Genomic DNA, 18,410 nt, shown 5'->3' on the forward strand with positions numbered 1-18,410 from the left:
TACGAATGCGATTGCACTTTAGTTTACATATTCAAATGTTCAGATATTACGATTTGAATGAGACAAAATAACATGCTTTTTCTCTCAAATATAATGTTATAATCATTTGTTTCAGATGCACTGTTATCATTTTCTGGATAAACATTAATTTGGTGTTCAAAAGTCTTTTTTCAAACTTGAGTCTTAAAAAAGAGGGGGTCGTCTTATAATCAGGGCCGTCTTATATTCCGGCCAATACTGTATTTAATCCCCAAAGTTAAATTCATTTTTGTTTCAATGTTTTATTTTTTGATTAATTAAAAAAAAATCTTCGGCACGGTGTCTTAGTGGTTAGCACATCTGCCTCACAGTTCTGAGATCAAGGGTTCAATCCCGGGCTTCGGCCTTCCTGTGTGGAGTTTGCATGTTCTCCCCGTGCCTGCGTGGGTTTCCTCCGGGAACTCCGGTTTAAAAAAAAAAAAAATCTACCAAAACACTTTTCCCCAACAATAGGGGGTGCTGCAGCACCCTCAGCACACCACTTCCTGCGCCACTGGTAGGGGTGTACAAATAATAATTTAAAAGGCATTAAATATATCATGAAACATTGCAAAGACAGTTCTGAAGTTGAAATGATAATATGGCACAATAGTGAACTTGTTTTTTTCTTTAGGGATGTGCACTCTAACACAACCAAATTGTCACAGATTTTCCCCCCCCGTTATATCCTGAAAACCTTTTGTTGATTACATCTTAATATTGGTTCTCATGCTTGATATGTGCTTATTCTAAAAAACATACGAGCAGATTTTTTTCTTTATAGAAAGAAAAAGCTGATCACAGGATGAGAACGGTTGGGAGCCACTGGTTTAAAATACACAACTGGGAACTTTATGGAAATAAGATTAGTGAGGAAAAAGGACACTCACGGACACATAAATCTCCACTCTCAAAGTAACCAGGACAACACTGTGAGCGGCGCCTATACATGGTCCTTACTCCCCGCCGGTAAGCTGTCTTATAGCTGATCCTGAGGAAACAAGACACAGCGAGACGGATATGAGATGTACAGTATTTGGGACCACTGCAGAGGGGCCAAAAGACAAACACGGGGATGTTTTGCTTTGATTTATTGTTGAAGTAGAAAGGAGTCATAAGAAGTCAAAGTCATTGAAGCACAAAGCCTCCCAGATTCCGCCATCGATTGCACACTGTCCACAGCAGCAAAGTCGAAAGCCAACACTGAAAAAAAAAAAAATAAAAAAATCTACCCACCTAAAGTGCCCTCTTGAATTTGAATAAAATCAACAAGACTTACTTTACTTACAACAAATTGAGTTGACTTCTTTACTTTGAAAGAAGCAATGTTAGCTTTGGTCTCATTTTCTATGTTTTACTGGGTTGCCTGTTAAAAGCTGCAAGCTATTTTCTTCATCAAGCACAACATACATCATTTTAACTGTTGCAAAAGATTAACATCATGAGACTTAGTTATCATTACTTTTATATGGACAGTTCAATTCAAAATGTTAAGAGGATGCACATTTTGGAGAGGTTTTGCCAATAAATTATGTTTTATAGTAACTATGAGCTCTGAGAGAGAACCCGATTTCAAATTTGCATCTTAAAGCTGAAGTTCAGAATTTTTGACATCAGGCTTCATCTTCGAGTGAGCGGGGGTTAAATTAGTCAGTGTAGTTGATTTTAATAAATTTTGTGCAGTTTGTTAGTTATTTAATAATTTCAGGGCTCTTGAGTGGATAAGCTAGGGCGAGTCAATGGTCCCTTCCTACTATGCCAATAAAAAAAAAATATTAAAAGATCTAACATAGTCAAATACATTCAAAATGCCAGGTCGTTGTTCAAAATATCCATGCGGCCAAAACAATGTCACACCAAACAGCTGTAACTATATTTTTAGATGCGTAATGCGAGATGAGTGCTTCGGCCACTCATGCTCATGCTGCATTCGAGGAAGGTGGGAAGTCGGACTTATCCCACTCGGATGGTACCAGTTGCGATGTCAAAGCGTTCCAAGCGTTTTTTAATTTGGCCATCAAAAGGACATGTTGACTTCCAGCAAACATGGCTTCTCGTAAGCGGTCAGGTAGTGGAGGAAAATTGACGGTTAAGGTCATTAGACCACAATGTAAAGTGCCTTCTTTAGTTTTACTATGACGGTCTGCTTTTTGACGGGCAGCGCAATTAGTTGAGTGATGTCTGATTGAAGCAACTTGTGAAGTCGGGGTACTTTTTTTCTGACTTCGCGACTACAGTCCCCCACTTCGAGTGGCATTCCAATGATATTTATCCTGGTTGGAAAACTCCAATTTCCCCACCTTCCTCGAATGCAGCAGCAGTCTACAGTGTCTTGACTGAAGAATGGCAACATATTGAAACGTGCATTTAGAGGCTGTGGAAACAGACAATAAATGGGCGGAGTGGGGAGTTTCCACAAATTCCATATGAAGAACAAGGAACAATACAAACTGTGGAAACTTGCTGGCTATGACATAAACACACCGGTGGAGCAAATATCACTCCGTTCTGCAGCCTGTTTCCTACAAAGCTACTGGATTACAAATGTTGCGGTTCATCGGTCATCAGTGTTTTTCATGTGTGCATATGTTGTTTTTTATTGGCATGCAAGTATGGGCTCATTGACTTTTGCTAGCTTAGCCACTCCGGAGCCCTGAAACAAATAACTAACCAGCTAACTGTACAGAATTTGTTGAAATCAACTCTACCGACTAATTAAAGCCCCGCTGACTTGAAGATTGAGCCTAATGTCAATAATTCTGAACTTCCCCTTTAAGTTAAAACATTTTGATAAACGAAAGTTATGTTTAGTATAGCATCGTTACCAACCTTTCAATTTTGGCCATTTACCATTTGAAACTATTCAAAATGGGATTTACACCCCACATAAGGGACTATAATCACAAAAACATTGACGCCCACTCTGAATTATCGCTGCCAACGCTCCCAGATCAAATGGATTGGACGTCCATCAAAGTCATATACATATCTCGGACTAAATTTGTGGTCATTTTTATACATTAAAAAAATAACTCAAGACTAATACCGTTTAAAGACAAAGTTCAGTTTGCACAACAGTCTATTGACTGGTAAAAGTCCAGGACCAGGGGCGGAAATTAGCAGAGGTGCGACCGCACCCGGGCCCGGCCTCTATGGTGCCCGGTTTGGGGGCGAAAAATGGCCGTGGTTGGGTGAGGCGAGGGTCAAACAGAAAAGTAAGATGATGCGCGGAACTGTAGTATAGTGTTTGTAAGTGTAAAATGTCTTGGCCAATCCTAACCCAGCAAAAAAAAAAAAAAAAAAAAAAAAAAAAAACTTCCACTTGCAAAATAATAATACAAATAATAATAATTGTCCACTAGCAATCCCCCTCGATACACTTGAAGGGTCCTGTTAATGCTCATCGCACCCGGGCCCAGTTCACATTTGTTCCGCCACTGTCCAGGACATTCACAGATATTGAAAAAACAGATACAGTGGTACCTCTACATACAAAGTTAATTCGTTCCAGGACCTTGTTTGTAAGTCGAAATGGTCGTATGTCGAGCAGGATTTTCCTATAAGAATACATTATTGTATAATTCCGTTAATTCGTTCCACAGCCCAAAAACCTCCACTAAATCCTTAATAAATACTGCTGGTACCATTACAAATGCAGTTGCACATAGCAAAACTAATAAATTATAAATACAAATCGGAATAATAATATACGGTAATAATAATAATTATAATTCCTGTAATAATGTAACGAATCGGGTTCTAATATGGTGGACGTTTTTTGCTGTACCTGAATGCACCGTACGGCTGACGTGACAGAGAGAGGGAAAGCTTACTTTTACTTTCAATGTTTTCTTGAGAACACCGTCAACTGCGGGGGACAGTAGGCATTGCACAAGTTGATGGAATAAACAGTGCTGTTAATCTTACTTTAAAAAAGTAATTAATTACAGTTACAAATTACTTCACTCAAAAAGTAATTGCGTTAGTAACTCAGTTACCTGAATGTAAGAGTAATTAGTTACTTGGCAAAGTAACTGGTGATAATTGTCATGTTTTTTTTTCTCAAAAAAAAACCCAAAAAAAAAACAGGTCACACAGTGTGAAGTTAAAAGGTTTTTAGGACAATTGGCCCTAGCCTAATCATCATTGTCGTCGTATTTCGAGCATGTTGTCGGATGTAGAAACAAATAGCGAGGAAAAATTTTACGTCGGATGTCGAAAAGATCGTGTGTCCAAGCGATCGTACCTGTGCCTTGTGCACTTGAACCAGTTAAGGATATCAGTGCACCTGGTGTAGTAGATCTGGTCAAACGGATGAGCATAAGACTCCTGAACAGTGACGGCATAACTAAAAAGACACAAATGCACAAATGTTAAATTAAATATTAATTAAGGCATTTAGCATTATAACACCAACATAGAAGGAAAAGGTCCCGTGAGTGCACAGCTGCAATGAAAGCATTGTAATAAAAGCCTTAAACGACCTTATTGGTGATTCATTTTATTGATGTATGCAGCGCAGGAAGCAGCTGGATATTGGTGACCACAAAGCCACGAGCAAAGCCCACTTATGGGAAACATATCAATGCCAACAAGGTGGAACCGCATTCCTAAGTACCCTCACCTTGGTCAGGCAATAATCTCGGTAATATATCACCTTGGTTTTCTTTCCACCCCCTCGCGAGGGCAGAAATTATTCCGTCTTATTTCTCATAAGTGACACAACCGGCTCGGCTAATAATTATTCCGGCTCTCTGGCTGTTGTGATTGATTGGGAATGAGAGTAGCCTGATCAATTTGCCTGTGTATTTCATTTGAAGCTGCAACTCCTCCCCATCCCTCACAGTGCAGCGGCTCAGGCTGCGGCAAATCGATACGGCTGTAATGGTTGAGAATGGATCTAAGACTTTGGTGAAGAGAGCCCGTTTCACTAAAGAGGCTGGCACCTCAGTGAGCTCGTGCTGTTGGACCGTTTGTGCTGGTTTTTATTTGCTTGTTGTCTTTTAGCAAAAGAGCCAATGTGCTGACCTTTCCCAGTGGCTGCAGACGTTTGGGTCATCGGGGTTAAGGGTCCACACGTGGGCAGTCAAGCCCAAAATGAGGAGCAGGGTAGACAGATGAACAAGTGACCCCATCACTCAACCTGAAACAATAAAGTCACATCTTTATTTGAATTGTTTGGAAAGTCTCAAGTTGGAATTCAAACCAAATAAATCACTGACATGCATGGCCTTTTTTTTGTTGTTATTTTTGTTTTTTGTGATAACACATTTCCCAAAGGAACAGTGGAAGATACATAGTTGTTTTATTGATCTTCCATTGTACATTAACCTGTGATACACTTGTTTTTACACTTATTTGATGAAAAAAAAAAAAAAAAAAAACAGTTTAACCCTATGCACTCTGCGCTGTACAAATAGGGATGCCAGCGCCCCCCTTAATTTCTCTGGGCCATAACATCTGTTGTACTCGTTATAAAGACATAATTTTTGACCAGTGTATAGACGAATAGTAGGTTTTTCATTCAACACTAGATGGCAGCACTGCCGCAATGTTCATTCATTCATTCATTTTCCATGCCGCTTTTCGTCACGAGGGTCGCGGAGGTGCTGGAGCCTATCCCAGCTAACTCGGGGCAGTAGGCAGGGGACACCCTGAACTGGTTGCTAACGAAACATTTTTTTTTTTTTTTTAACATTATTATCATTTGTTCTCATTTTTTAAAATATATAAATATTTCATTAGGTAATTAATTTATCTTCAGTACTGCTTATCCTCACTAGCATCGCGGGAGTGATGGAGTCCATCCCAGCTAACTATGGGTAGAAGGCAGGGTTAACTCATTTGCTCCCAAAAACGTACAAATACATTTTTAATTGTTTCAGTGTCCCAAAGACGTATTTATACGTCTTTTACGTTATTTTTTCATAAGAGATATTTCTGGGTTCTGATTCAACTGAACTCCAAAGCACAAAGCTGAAAATCCATTTTAAAGCAATAAAACTGGCCACTGGAGGGCAGTAGCACATTTGGTAAGACCCGCAACCCGATTTCACGGCAACGAACGGCCGGGCCACACGGTCGGAGCATCGGCGGAAGGATGCCAGGTGGCGGACGACCGAGCAGAACGACAGAGATGACGCCCGGGATGCCAGTGCAGCGGAAGATGCCGTTGAGTCCGTGCTGTTCGCCGAGCAGACCCCACAGAGACTCCAAAAAAAAACATCTTTATGAGACAGGCGGCGATGAGGGAAAAGTTTACCCGGCTGTCGCAGCGACAACAACATCAGCTCTCAGTTAGTTATGTGTAAATAAATTGTTACTTTGCTATCAAAAGCTCTATTTGTCTCGTTGTTTATGTTATTTTGTAAAAGGAAAACATTATTCAGATGTTTGGGATGTAACTAAAGCAAAAAATAGCTGTGTTAAAGTCAAAGTTATGTTTGAAATGTATGCTTTCACAAAAAGCTCAATTTCTGTTTTTTTTCATCAAAAATTGGAAAATTGCGCAAACTAAGCTATTTTCTAATGCTGATTTCCAAAGAATGGAAAAAAATATGAGCTTACTTTTTTTTCCTGCTGAAAGAAGAGAGTCTAATCTTTCTTTTGGTGGGTTCCATGTTTATATAGCAATAGAACAGAATTTTCTATTGGCCTTGCAAAATCAGTCAAAATCCAGTAAAACGGCCGGGAGCGAAGGGCCTTGCTCCGGTGAAAATGGCTGGGAGTGAATGAGTTAATAAGGTAATTATTTGAGAAAATATACAGTACAATGTTAAAGGTTAAACTATTTCACTAATGTTTTGATTATAATTTTGACCAATTATGGACCAAGATGAATGAAGTTTACATAATGACTTTAAACTTTAATGTGTTTTTTATCAGGAAGAGCTAAATAAATATTGCACAACGATCTTGCCTACAGACCCGTGCCGCCCATAAGGCGATCTAAGCAACCGCCTCAGGGCGCACCAGCGTCAAGGGCGTCAAGAAAAATATTCAAATAATATTTGATGATAGTATTAAAAAAATTATACAAAACAATAAAACAAAAGAACAACAAAACTGTTCATAATAAGTCTTTAAATAATAATGAAATCATTTTTCTAGTGTGCCTTCTGCCCGTTTCACTTTTTCCTGCGATGCGATAATTTCACTACAGACCCTGATCTCACTCACCACTCAGCAGACGAGCGAGCTACCTGAAGGTGCTATTTTTAGCCTCCGCAATTGAGCGACGTTACGGTGACAAGTCAACTTCATGAAAAGAGAAAAGCCCTCCGGGTCAGAAGAAAAAGAGAAGAGAGCAAAGACGTGAAGAAAAACAGGTTTGTTGTGATGATTTTTTTCAACAGCATAAGCACGTAGACTTAGCGCAACTGCAAGCTAGCGGTTATTTACATAGAGCTTATATGACTTAGTGCTAAAGCAAAATTATACTGTATCATTAGCCAGACTGTTGTTTTAGAAATATTTTAACTATTCAGCCAGCTGTGGATTAGTTTCAGTTAAATTTACCCCCCCTCCAATTTTAGAAAAATTTGGACAAAGTGTATGGGAGACTAAAATTGTCTTGCTTATTTTCGTATGATGTGAACAACTTTTACCTTGTGTTAAATTGTGCTTTTCAAATAAATTTGCCTTGCCTAAAAGTGCCAAGGTTAATTAAACAAATACACCATTAAATATGGAATTAATAATTTCAAAGTTCTGTGGTATGGGGACTAAAAGTGCCACTGATTTAAATGCAAACATTTGTTATTAAATGTGTCATTAATTCATTAAAATGGCGATCACATTCATGTAAAAACATATTGAATTTATTTTTATTTTTTTTGCTATCATATAGTATTTAATTCATTATTATTGGATAGTCCTGTGTAGTAAGAATTTATTTTCTTTTAACTACGCCCATCAAAGATGGTGGCCGGATCCAATAGACAGGTACAGTAGGCTGCAAGAATTTAGGCGCTATTATGGTTATGTCATGCTGGTTTCACAATCAACAGCTATTTGACTAATATAATGTAACATTCCACTTTCTTCTCTTTGTAGATGTAGATGGGCGCCAATAAACGTGTTGCCGAGGGCACCAAATTGGTCAGGAACGGCCCTGCTTGCTACCTCAGATCTAAACATTGCTGGGTATTAACATGGAAGTACCATAGACAAGTATTGCTTTTCCATGACTAACAAAGAAAAATTATCCAATAAAACCTCAGAATACAATATGTTCAACGGAATGTTTGTTTGACATCAATCACAGACAGAACAGACCTTTGCAAAGGCTTGAAATTATTTTTTTTTCTGAGAAATTGATGATGAATGTGTACAGCCTGGGATCATTTAACCTAAAATGAGGGACCAGGGGAGGAAAAGAAAATCTTGTAATCTTACAACAATTTACAACCTGTCTGAAGAGAACACAACATTGTGCCTGAACATATTCCATGTGATCTTATATTGTTATAATACATACATAAAGATAGATGATCTTACAGATGTTTTCATTGTCTCTTTTTTACCTACTGTGTAGAATTATTTCATAATTTTTCATTCAGCTCGAGACACATTAAAGTACACGGAATTCCCAAAACAATTCCTCCCGATGCAACGTTCCTATGCTTCGTCACCTTCAGGGAGACATTCAACCTTCAACAGTGACAGTGACAGAGATGGTGATTTGTTGAGACCTGCAGCTTATTTCATTAGACGTACACGCACAGGGAGATAACATACGACGGGAGGGGGTTGACAATGACAAATTTCTCTCGTCCGTAGGTCTTCTTCAAGCAAATGGGGACTAAGAATAAAGAATGAGCATGCACTGCATGGCATAGGTTAATACCTGCATGCTATTAGGGGTAATAGCGCTAAAGTGACATCAGCTACAGAGAGAAAGACGTTAGAAGCAACAAGCTCTTGGAATAGAAGAGAGAATAAAGTCAAGGAACACTTGTGCTATCGTTATTTAGCTCCATCTCTGAAGCCTAGCCCCCACCACCGTGCAGACATTTAATGTTTCCCACATGCACTTCAGTGCCTCCTATGAATTGAGCTCAATATCAGAGTGACTGTATCCTTTAACAGCAGCGTTCACATGTTCCGCTAATCTTCTGCATTGATTGCTGCCTGTAGTTCACTCACAAGTGAGGGAAAATCAATCAGAGCTTCACTCGCTCTAAGTAGGAGTCCATCCGAGCAGGCAGAGGTTACTGTCATGTTCATTTTCTTAACAGGATGATTAATCAAGGTGCGCGCATGTTACAGGAGACAGCCGTTATCATATTCTGGGCCATACTGTCGGGAATGTGGTTAAACACCGGAGGGGCGTTACTTGATTGACAAAAAGGTTTTGACCGCTCTTGTGATGAGACCACTCACCGTCAACTGTTCTGGATGAGTGGAGTGGCATATCACCTGTCATTTTCAGATTTGGCTGACCCCACAGTGTGTTGAAGGCCACGAGTTGTTACAGGTAAAGGTGCCTTAAATGATGTGTTTTGTAGACGAGTTTGAAATGTTTGCTTGAAACTTCCTGGTAGAAGTTAATAATAAGATTTCAAAAATCATATCAGGTTTAAACGCTTTGCTGTGTCTTTGCTAATGGTCATGTAGAGGAATGGGCATGATATCAGTGATTTTACTGTTCCCAAGGCAATGTCTTATCTATGTAGAGAAACATGATTTCATAAATTGAACTTATTCTAATCTGTCATTTAAGGTTACGTTTGCCATTTTAAAAAGCAAACATGCTTTCGTCATACAGTATTTGTTGATACAGGTATTTGAGAGTGGATATTATAAGTCAGTGAAAAAAATCAGCCAGCAAAAACACTGGGGAAAATTTTAAACGTAAGGAGAACATGAAGGAACTTCAAGAACGTGACAGGAACACTAGTCTGACAATGACACAAACAAAGAAACAACAAGGATTTAAAGAAAGCAGTTTTAGGCATGTGCCGGTTACCGGTTTCAAGGTTTACCGTGGTATGAAAACGTCACGGTCTCAAAACCACGAAAAATTTTCACGAAAAATGCAGCGAGAAATGGCTTGGAGGGCAGCGCTCAACCCTCCCCCTCCAGTTGTTGCTCTGTCCTGTGTCTGTCGGCGACACTACACCTGAGCTCCCCCCCAGCCCCCTTCAAAAAAGACAGTCGCTAGTATGGTATTAGTATTAGGTATTAGGATTTCGGCTACCGAAAAGAAACAGACGGCTGCGGCTCAGAGGGGGAAGGACATCTGGCGTTCAGGCAACACTTCTAACATGATTTAGCATTTACGTGACCTCATTCGTCATTTTACACAAAATTTAAGGTAAGTAACACTGTCATGAACGTTTCCCACCAGCTATGAGAGGTTACTCCAGCATGCGTCATGTGTCTTGCAATCGTAAAACAAAAAGTATAACGTAAGCTTGTTAACATGGGTATTAACGTGGCTAGTTAGCATGCCAAGACCGCTATCATGTTTCCTCACTATCCTCACTAAAAACGTACTTTTCTAAAGTCTTCCGCCATTGTAAACATCTGTTCGAAATAACATTTTCGTAATGCAGCCTGTGGTATTTTTCGTCTCTGGTTGAGAGAAGGTGTGTGGGGGGGTGTATAATGTGTAAATAATGATACGAGTCATACCTACGCGCTCGGTCCCGTCTCCGTTAATATCCAACTAATTAATATTAATAGTAGTAGTGGTATATTAACCCCATACTCACATTCCTGCATCATTTCTTTGACTGAGAGAGAAATACCTGTATGTAGAAAATGAGCAAGTCTTAAAAAATGTTGAAATGGAGCTTTAAAGTCAGTGAAGTGCCTGCAATATACTGGACTGTCTCAGAAAATTAGAATACACAATATTCTAATTTTCTGAGACAGTCCTGTACATTAATCCACCATTTAAAGCAGGGGTGTCCAAACTTTTTGCAAAGGGGACCAGATTTGGCGTGGTAAAAATGTGGGGGGCCGACCTTGGCTGACGTCCTTTACATAGAACAATATACAGGACTGTCTCAGAAAATTAGAATATTGTGTATTCTAATTTTCTGAGACAGTCCAGTATATAATTTTGTGGTATTTTTTAATTTAATTTTATTTAAAGAGTTTTTACTTTTTTATTAGGGCTGTCAAACGATTAAAAAATTTAATCGAGTTAATTACAGCTTAAAAATTAATTAATCGTAATTAATCGCAATTAATCGCAATTCAAACCATCTATATAATATGCCATATTTTTCTGTAAATTATTGTTGGAATGGAAAGATAAGACGCAAGATGGATATATATATATATATTCAGCATGCGGTACTTAAGGACTGTATTTGTTTATTATAACAATAAATCAACAAGATGGTATTAACGTTATTAACATTGTTAAAGTGATCCATGGATAGAAAGACATGTAGTTCTTTATGAAAAATGTTAGTACAAGTTATAGAAATTTTATATTAAAACCCCTGTTAATGTTTTCGTTTTAATAAAATTTGTAAAATTTTCAGTCAAAAAATAAACTTGTAGCCCGCCATTGTTGATGGCAATAATTACTTACACTATAAAATCAGTCGCACCCAAGCGCCAGCAGAGGGCAGCAAAACTCCGCAAAACACAATTAACAAGTGGGCCTTTCACTCCTCTGTAATTTAAATCTGTCTGAGCTGGGCCAAGTGCGTTAATTGCGTCAAGTTTTTTAACGGAATTAATTTAAAAAATTATTTAACGCCCGTTAACGCGATAATTTTGACAGCCCTATTTTTTATGGAAAATAATTATTTTGTACTAATGTTTAGCAACTTGAGCTGTAGCAGTGGGTTTAGTCTAAGTATTTATTTCAATTTTATTCAAAATATTTCTTTTTTTAATTTAATTTTATTCATTTATTTTCACATTATTTGATGTTCCAATTTGCAAATATGTCGTGAAAATAAAAAATCCTGTTCAACTGAAATTTTTGTTTTAACCCATACATCTCAAAATAACGCATTTTAGAGCTATAATTGCAATACCATGATACCGGGAAAACTCGGTATTTTTGCTTAAGGTTATCATATCGTCAAAATCTCATACCGGCACATGCCTACAGTGAACCCAGCATTCGTCAGAATAACAACACCATGTTGGCCGTATTGCCGATTTTGTTTAAATAAATAAATAAATAAATAAATGAATAACAAATGCATTTATTGTCCTGCATTTGCTGCAGATACAGTCGTGTGCTCATCTCTAGTTGGAATGTATTCAAGGGTGTGCCAATTATTTCTGCAGATAATACAGACACTGAGTCACTGCCTAATTCTATTGTTTCTCAAACAATGTATTTTTTCCACTGTTAAGAGCAGCATATATTGCTTCTTAAAATTTCTTAAATTGTATTTTAAGTAAAAATGTATGTACAGTGGGGCAAATAAGTATTTAGTCAACCACTAATTGTGCAAGTTCTCCCACTTGAAAATATTAGAGAGGCCTGTAATTGTCAACATGGGTAAATCTCAACCATGAGAGACAGAATGTGGGAAAAAAAAAAAAAGAAAAATCACATTGTTTCGATTTTTAAAGAATTTATTTGCAAATCATGGTGGAAAATAAGTATTTGGTCTACGTATACCAAAAGTTCATCTCAATACTTTGTTATGTACCCTTTGTTGGCAATAACTGAAGCCAAACGTTTTCTTTAACTCTTCACAAGCTTTTCACACACTGTTGCTGGTATTTTGGCCCATTCCTCCATGCAGATCTCCTCTAGAGCAGTGATGTTTTGGGGCTGTCATTGGGCAACACCGACATTCAACTCCCTCCTAACCCCGTGGCGTCAAAATGATAAGAATGGTAGCAAAAATCCCAGAACCACACTGCCAGACATGTCCTCCTGCTAAAGAAAGTACTCGTCCAGGCCATAACACATTCTTCCAGTCCTCTTCTGGATCATCCAAATGCTCTCAGGCGAACCGCAGACGGGCCTGGACGTGTAGTGCAGGATTTGAGTCCCTGGCGGCGCATTGTGTTACAGATAGTAAGTAGCCTTTGTTACTGTGGTCCCAGCTCTCTGTATGTCATTCACTAGGTCCCCCCGCGTGGTTCTGGGATTTTTTACTCACCGTTCTTGTTATCATTTTGACGCCATGTGGTGAGGAGGGAGTCTGTGTTGCCCAACGACAGCCCCAAAACATCACTGCTCTAGAGGATATCTGCATGGAGGAATGGGCCAAAATACCAGCAACAGTGTATGAAAAGCTTGTGAAGAGTTACAGAAAATGTTTGGCCTCCGTTATTGTCAACAAAGGGTACATATCAAAGCATTGAGAAGAACTTTTGATATAGACCAAATACTTATTTTCCACCATGATTTGCAAATAAATTCTTTAAAAAGCAAACAGTGTGATTTTCTGTTTTCTTTTCCACATTCTGTCTCTCATGGTTGAGGTTTACCCATGTTGACAATTCCAGGCCTCTAATATTTTCAAGTGGGAGAACTTGCACAATTAGTGGTTGACTAAATATTTATTTGCCCCTCTGTATGCCCCCTTCTCCCCATGCTTGCATGTAATTTCTTTTGGTTCTCAAGGTTGCTTCCATAATGCACAGTTGAAAGTGAGTTTGAAACGTCTCTTGTTTGTTTGTAACCTTTAAGGGGCTGCGGCCATTACAGTTGACACAAAAGTTGACGCTTAAGACCTTTAACCCTTTATAGAGAAAATGATTCTTTTTGTAATATAAAATATATATATAGTAGCAATTTCTTTTTAAATTATTATTGTATTTTTCCATAGTGTTTATAATGATAAATACATTAATAAGTTAATACAACTGTAATCTAAATTAATAAGATTTATATTAACCAAAATAAATACACACTGGTCGCAATACACAGGATTTATTTTCCATAGTATTTAACTCATTGCATGCCATTGATAGCGACACACACGTTCAGTTGATTCAAACTGGGAAGACTGGCAGTGAATGCTCACGTGTCAGTGCAATTGACGGCGCTAGACGTCCAATCCATTATGACTGGAAGGGGCAAATGAACAACTGGCCGTCAATAGCAACCAATGAGTTAAATAATTAGGCCTTGTAAGGACCGGAAAAAAAAAAAAAAATCGTGCTTGAAAGCGCTACTGTGCCATGCAATTGGCTGGCGAACATTCCAAAGTGTACCCCACCTTTTGCCAAAAGTCATTAGGGAAAGACTCCAGCTCGCCCACAAACTTAACGAGAATAAGCTCTATGGATAAACTAAATAGAAGGGCAGATGGATTTATAATGGGCAAAAGAACAAACTAAGCTGTCCTGTTTAAAACAGGTTTGAATGAAATTGCACAGTACTATCAGGTACATAGTGTTTAAAACAATAGATTCAAATTTAGCATCACACTTTAAGAGAGATTATGGACATGGATATACTGGACTGTCTCAGAAAATTAGAATACACAATATTCTAATTTTCTGAGACAGTCCTGTACATTAATCCACCATTTAAAGCAGGGGTGTCCAAACTTTTTGCAAAGGGGACCAGATTTGGCGTGGTAAAAATGTGGGGGGCCGACCTTGGCTGACGTCCTTTACATAGAACAATATACAGGACTGTCTCAGAAAATTAGAATATTGTGTATTCTAATTTTCTGAGACAGTCCAGTACAGTGGAGAGAACAAGTATTTGATACACTGCCAATGGGAAAACCCATTAGCTGTGTATCAAATACTTGTTCTCCCCACTGTAAGTTTACCTCCCTTTAGCTACTAAGATCTTAGTTGATTCGGCAATTAAAAAGCTTTTAAAACATGGCGGAGGTCAATGCTCTTTGAGTAAGCTTGTTAGTAGTTGAAGCAACACACAAAGTGAGTGCAGCCCTTGAACACAGAGGGGGTAAACACATCAGCTAATAGTAGAAGACACGTGACCCAACACTCACCTAATAGTAAAGCTTATATGGATGCTGAAGAGCAAAGACCGGGGTTTGGGGGAGTTGTGAAGCCTCTTTGTGTTCAGACGCACCCTCTCTGGGAGAAGTGATGACAGGTCACAGATCTGTTGGCAAGAAGAAAACTAATGAGCTTATGATGACACACACAAGACACACATTCACGCCACGCTTCCGCACGCAGACATTTGTTATGGGCGCGAGACCCTCCGCAGGGGTACAATTCACGTAAGCTGCTCTTGAACGGCCAATTTATTCGGTGCAGCCTCAACGTCCCATTGCACAGTTTTCATTTTATTATACTATGTGCCTCCTACCTGATTTTCTCCTCTTTGCAAAAGAAATAAAGGGCTGTATTAAATCAAGAGGGGCAGCCACAATGAACTCCGCTCACACTTCAAACGCTTGCACGTTGCTCGTCCGCTGTGTGAATAAATGATCTGCTCTCATTAACAAAGCCCACACTGGACTGATAGCACAGACTGCACATCCGGCATTCGTATGTTTGTCATCAACCTTAATGCACTCCTATTAATGATTCCTCCATGAGGTCAGAGGGCATTGTTGGGATTGGGATCAAAAACACACAATATGCCTGCTTTGTCTTTTGGTCCAATGAATAATTCAGATTCTTTCGCAGGGACGGAACACTCCATTGCCCTCACTAATAAGCTCGTTTAACATATCTTTGTCTCACTGACGACCTGCCTCCAAAGGAAACTACACTCTTTGAATACGGGATGCGGTATATTCTAATAATCAATTCCATATTTTTGTTCCTGGAGGAAAATAAGTGTGAGTTTAGTTGAAGAAAAATGGCCATATTGCTGTGGTCCCTCCTAATAACTGTATGCGCAAATGCACTTTATTTACCAAATGAAAAGATGCGTTTCATTTTATAGTGAAAGTATAGAGGTTAAATACGGGCTAAAAGGATAATTTTACTACACAGAATATTTTAAGATTGTAATGAATTTTTAGCTATGGGAAATTGGTTGGGAAAAATATCAAACACAGCACAAAAGACTAGTTAGCGTTTTGGTTAGTTGGCAATGTGTACCGTAGCTAGTGTAAATATTTGCATTAATTAACAAAATTAAAGAATTAAGAGTGTGAAGTCATTGTTGTTTCATAAGATAAAAAGTTAAAACGCAGTTCTTGTAAGTTGCCTAGTGAAACAAAAGTTTTAGATCTCAATGTATCATTTTGAAAGATAGTTTACTGAAATGAGCCAAAACCTTTGTCACTCATAAAGCTAGGCAAAATGATATGGCAAAGGCTTAGTTACACAATTATTTGTTAAAGGGCAACTGAAGACCTTTCCGGATTTTGGTGTAATTTTACGAATATAAACTTTGGACGAGTTTTTCAAAACAACCATGACATTTTCAACACGTTATTGCAAGGATAATTTGCGTTTTTTTTTTTTTTTAGTTTTTTTGCACTCCGTTAATGGTCCCTTCGCAAACCCGGAAGTGTGACATAGATTCCCCGACGCAACAGAGAAGACTATCCACAGCTAGCATAGCAGCAACAACGATGTCAGTGATATTTCCAACAAAGGTAACCATTCAGGATCGGTCTTTCGTGACGCTACCGATGGCAAAGGCTCCCAGGAAAGATGAACTACAATTAATCCCTACATGTTTTAACCTGAGGCGTCACATGACGGCAATCTACTTGACACAGCAGATGGCGTCATGACGCCAATTGACAGCTCGACACTTCACGAACGGGAGAGTGAGTGGTAAACCTAAATCCAGCATCGAGATTTTTTTATTACAGAGAATGCGATTACATGGTTGTATATTTTTCCATGCTCTCCAAATATTTAAAACTGGATATTAGGTAATGGGACAGCTCCTACCGATCTAAATATTGTAAAGCTAGCCCAAATGTGGCTAAATGAATGATATGTTATTGATTTTTCAAAATAAATGACAAAAGGATTTTATTTTCCAGGTGTTGCTGTAAACCGTTATGTAATTACCCTTCCAAGAGTATGCCTGTGTCGTCAGGAGATCCCAGACGTGAGAGCCAAACTTGAAGAGGCTGAAGCACTGACAGGGGCATGAATTACATTAAAAAAATAAAACCATAAATTGTAAACAACATTGACACATTTTGTTGACTGTTTAATGTATTCTATTGGTATATAATATATTGTAATTATATTACATTCTGAAAAAAATATTCAACAGGCCACAATAATAAATGACACCAGATTTATGTTGAATCAGCATCAGCTTTCGCTGTCAGATTGTGACACAACATATGAGCTAAGTTATACCAAGCACACAATGGCACCCATCAAAGAACATAAATTTAGTAAGCAACGCAAAGTTAGGATAGCCGGACTAGCATAACATTGAAAAATGATAATGGCAGTGGGAAATATTTACTCTTTTCTGTAGCTTTAAAAAAATAAAATTGGAGGAAAAAAAAAAAAAAAAATCACAGCAGCATGAAAATATTGGATGAATCCTAATTTTAATTTAATAATAATTTCTTGGTGATCAAATAATAATGCCCCAGTCAAATCAGCATCTATTTGATGCTATTGTTCCCTCTTCAAATAGGCAGACCTTGATGTTGAAGTACAATAGTTATTGTTTTATTGAGATGTATTTGATACATTACGGCCTGGCAGAGGATTGTTTAATATACAGGCTTTATATTTACCCTGTGACAGGCCAAAAAACAACAAGCCAAGGACCTATTTGGTGCTGGGAACATTTGAATTTATATAATACCTATTGATATAGTCATAAAATCACATGAGTAGACCTTTCCGCAAACCTATCTACTTATGACAGGGCAACAGCAACAACAAAAAATGTCGCGGTTCAACAAACAGGCAGTAGGAGTCCCCCTCGTTTATCAACAGAAGTGCATCAAATTTTAGAATCAGAAAGGTAAGGGTCTACTTACATATTTGTAAAACCAAGGTTGCATTGTTGTAGGTTTTCAAAGCTGTTGTGGCTGAAATGATGAAAACAATGAGCCGATTGGGGACCTGTATGCATGCTCACAAAAACGGTCCAAACCTTTGCAGGAGAAGTTTTTTTGGACCACTCCTAGAGTCTCGAGTCTTCCTGTGAGCAATTCATCGCTACACATCAAGATGGCATGACGAATCCCGCGAGTAAAACCCAGAAAATGTTTGCAATATTTGGCGAGGATAGCGTGGTGCTATATTTCCGTGTTCAGAGTGGTGGCGAGGCTTCCTGGAAGTTACGTCATGAGGTAGCAGTCGGCAGGACGGCGCGTCCCTCGTTGCTATGGTGTTGCTATGGCCATAACTCAAAAACTACGCAGTCAATTATCATTTTTTTTTTTTTTAATGTGACTTTTTGAGACAGCAAATGATGCATTTAATACAATTCAACTGAGTAAAACACTCAAGAGCGAAATCCGAAAAGCTCTTCAGTTGCCCTTTAAAATATACAGTATTTGTACATATACCAGTGTTGT

The 18,410-nt window shown here is 38.5% G+C and overlaps 1 protein-coding gene across 3 annotated transcripts in view; it reads right to left on the reverse strand.

Moving 5' to 3' along the window:
- The window catches only part of megf11 (multiple EGF-like-domains 11), a 220,244-nt gene that overhangs the window by 156,930 nt on the left and 44,904 nt on the right, over positions 1-18,410 (reverse strand). For all 3 annotated transcript variants that reach the window (XM_057836016.1, XM_057836017.1, XM_057836015.1), the window contains 4 exons: positions 14,928-15,043; positions 5,047-5,161; positions 4,265-4,366; positions 909-1,009 (listed from right to left, as the gene is read on the reverse strand). In XM_057836016.1, coding sequence (XP_057691999.1) covers positions 909-1,009; positions 4,265-4,366; positions 5,047-5,153 — 310 coding nt within the window. In that variant the 5' untranslated portion in view covers positions 5,154-5,161; positions 14,928-15,043. The remainder of the gene's footprint in view (positions 1-908; positions 1,010-4,264; positions 4,367-5,046; positions 5,162-14,927; positions 15,044-18,410) is intronic.

The sequence above is a fragment of the Corythoichthys intestinalis genome, chromosome 5, assembly GCF_030265065.1.
Source record: "Corythoichthys intestinalis isolate RoL2023-P3 chromosome 5, ASM3026506v1, whole genome shotgun sequence".
NCBI lineage: Eukaryota > Metazoa > Chordata > Actinopteri > Syngnathiformes > Syngnathidae > Corythoichthys > Corythoichthys intestinalis.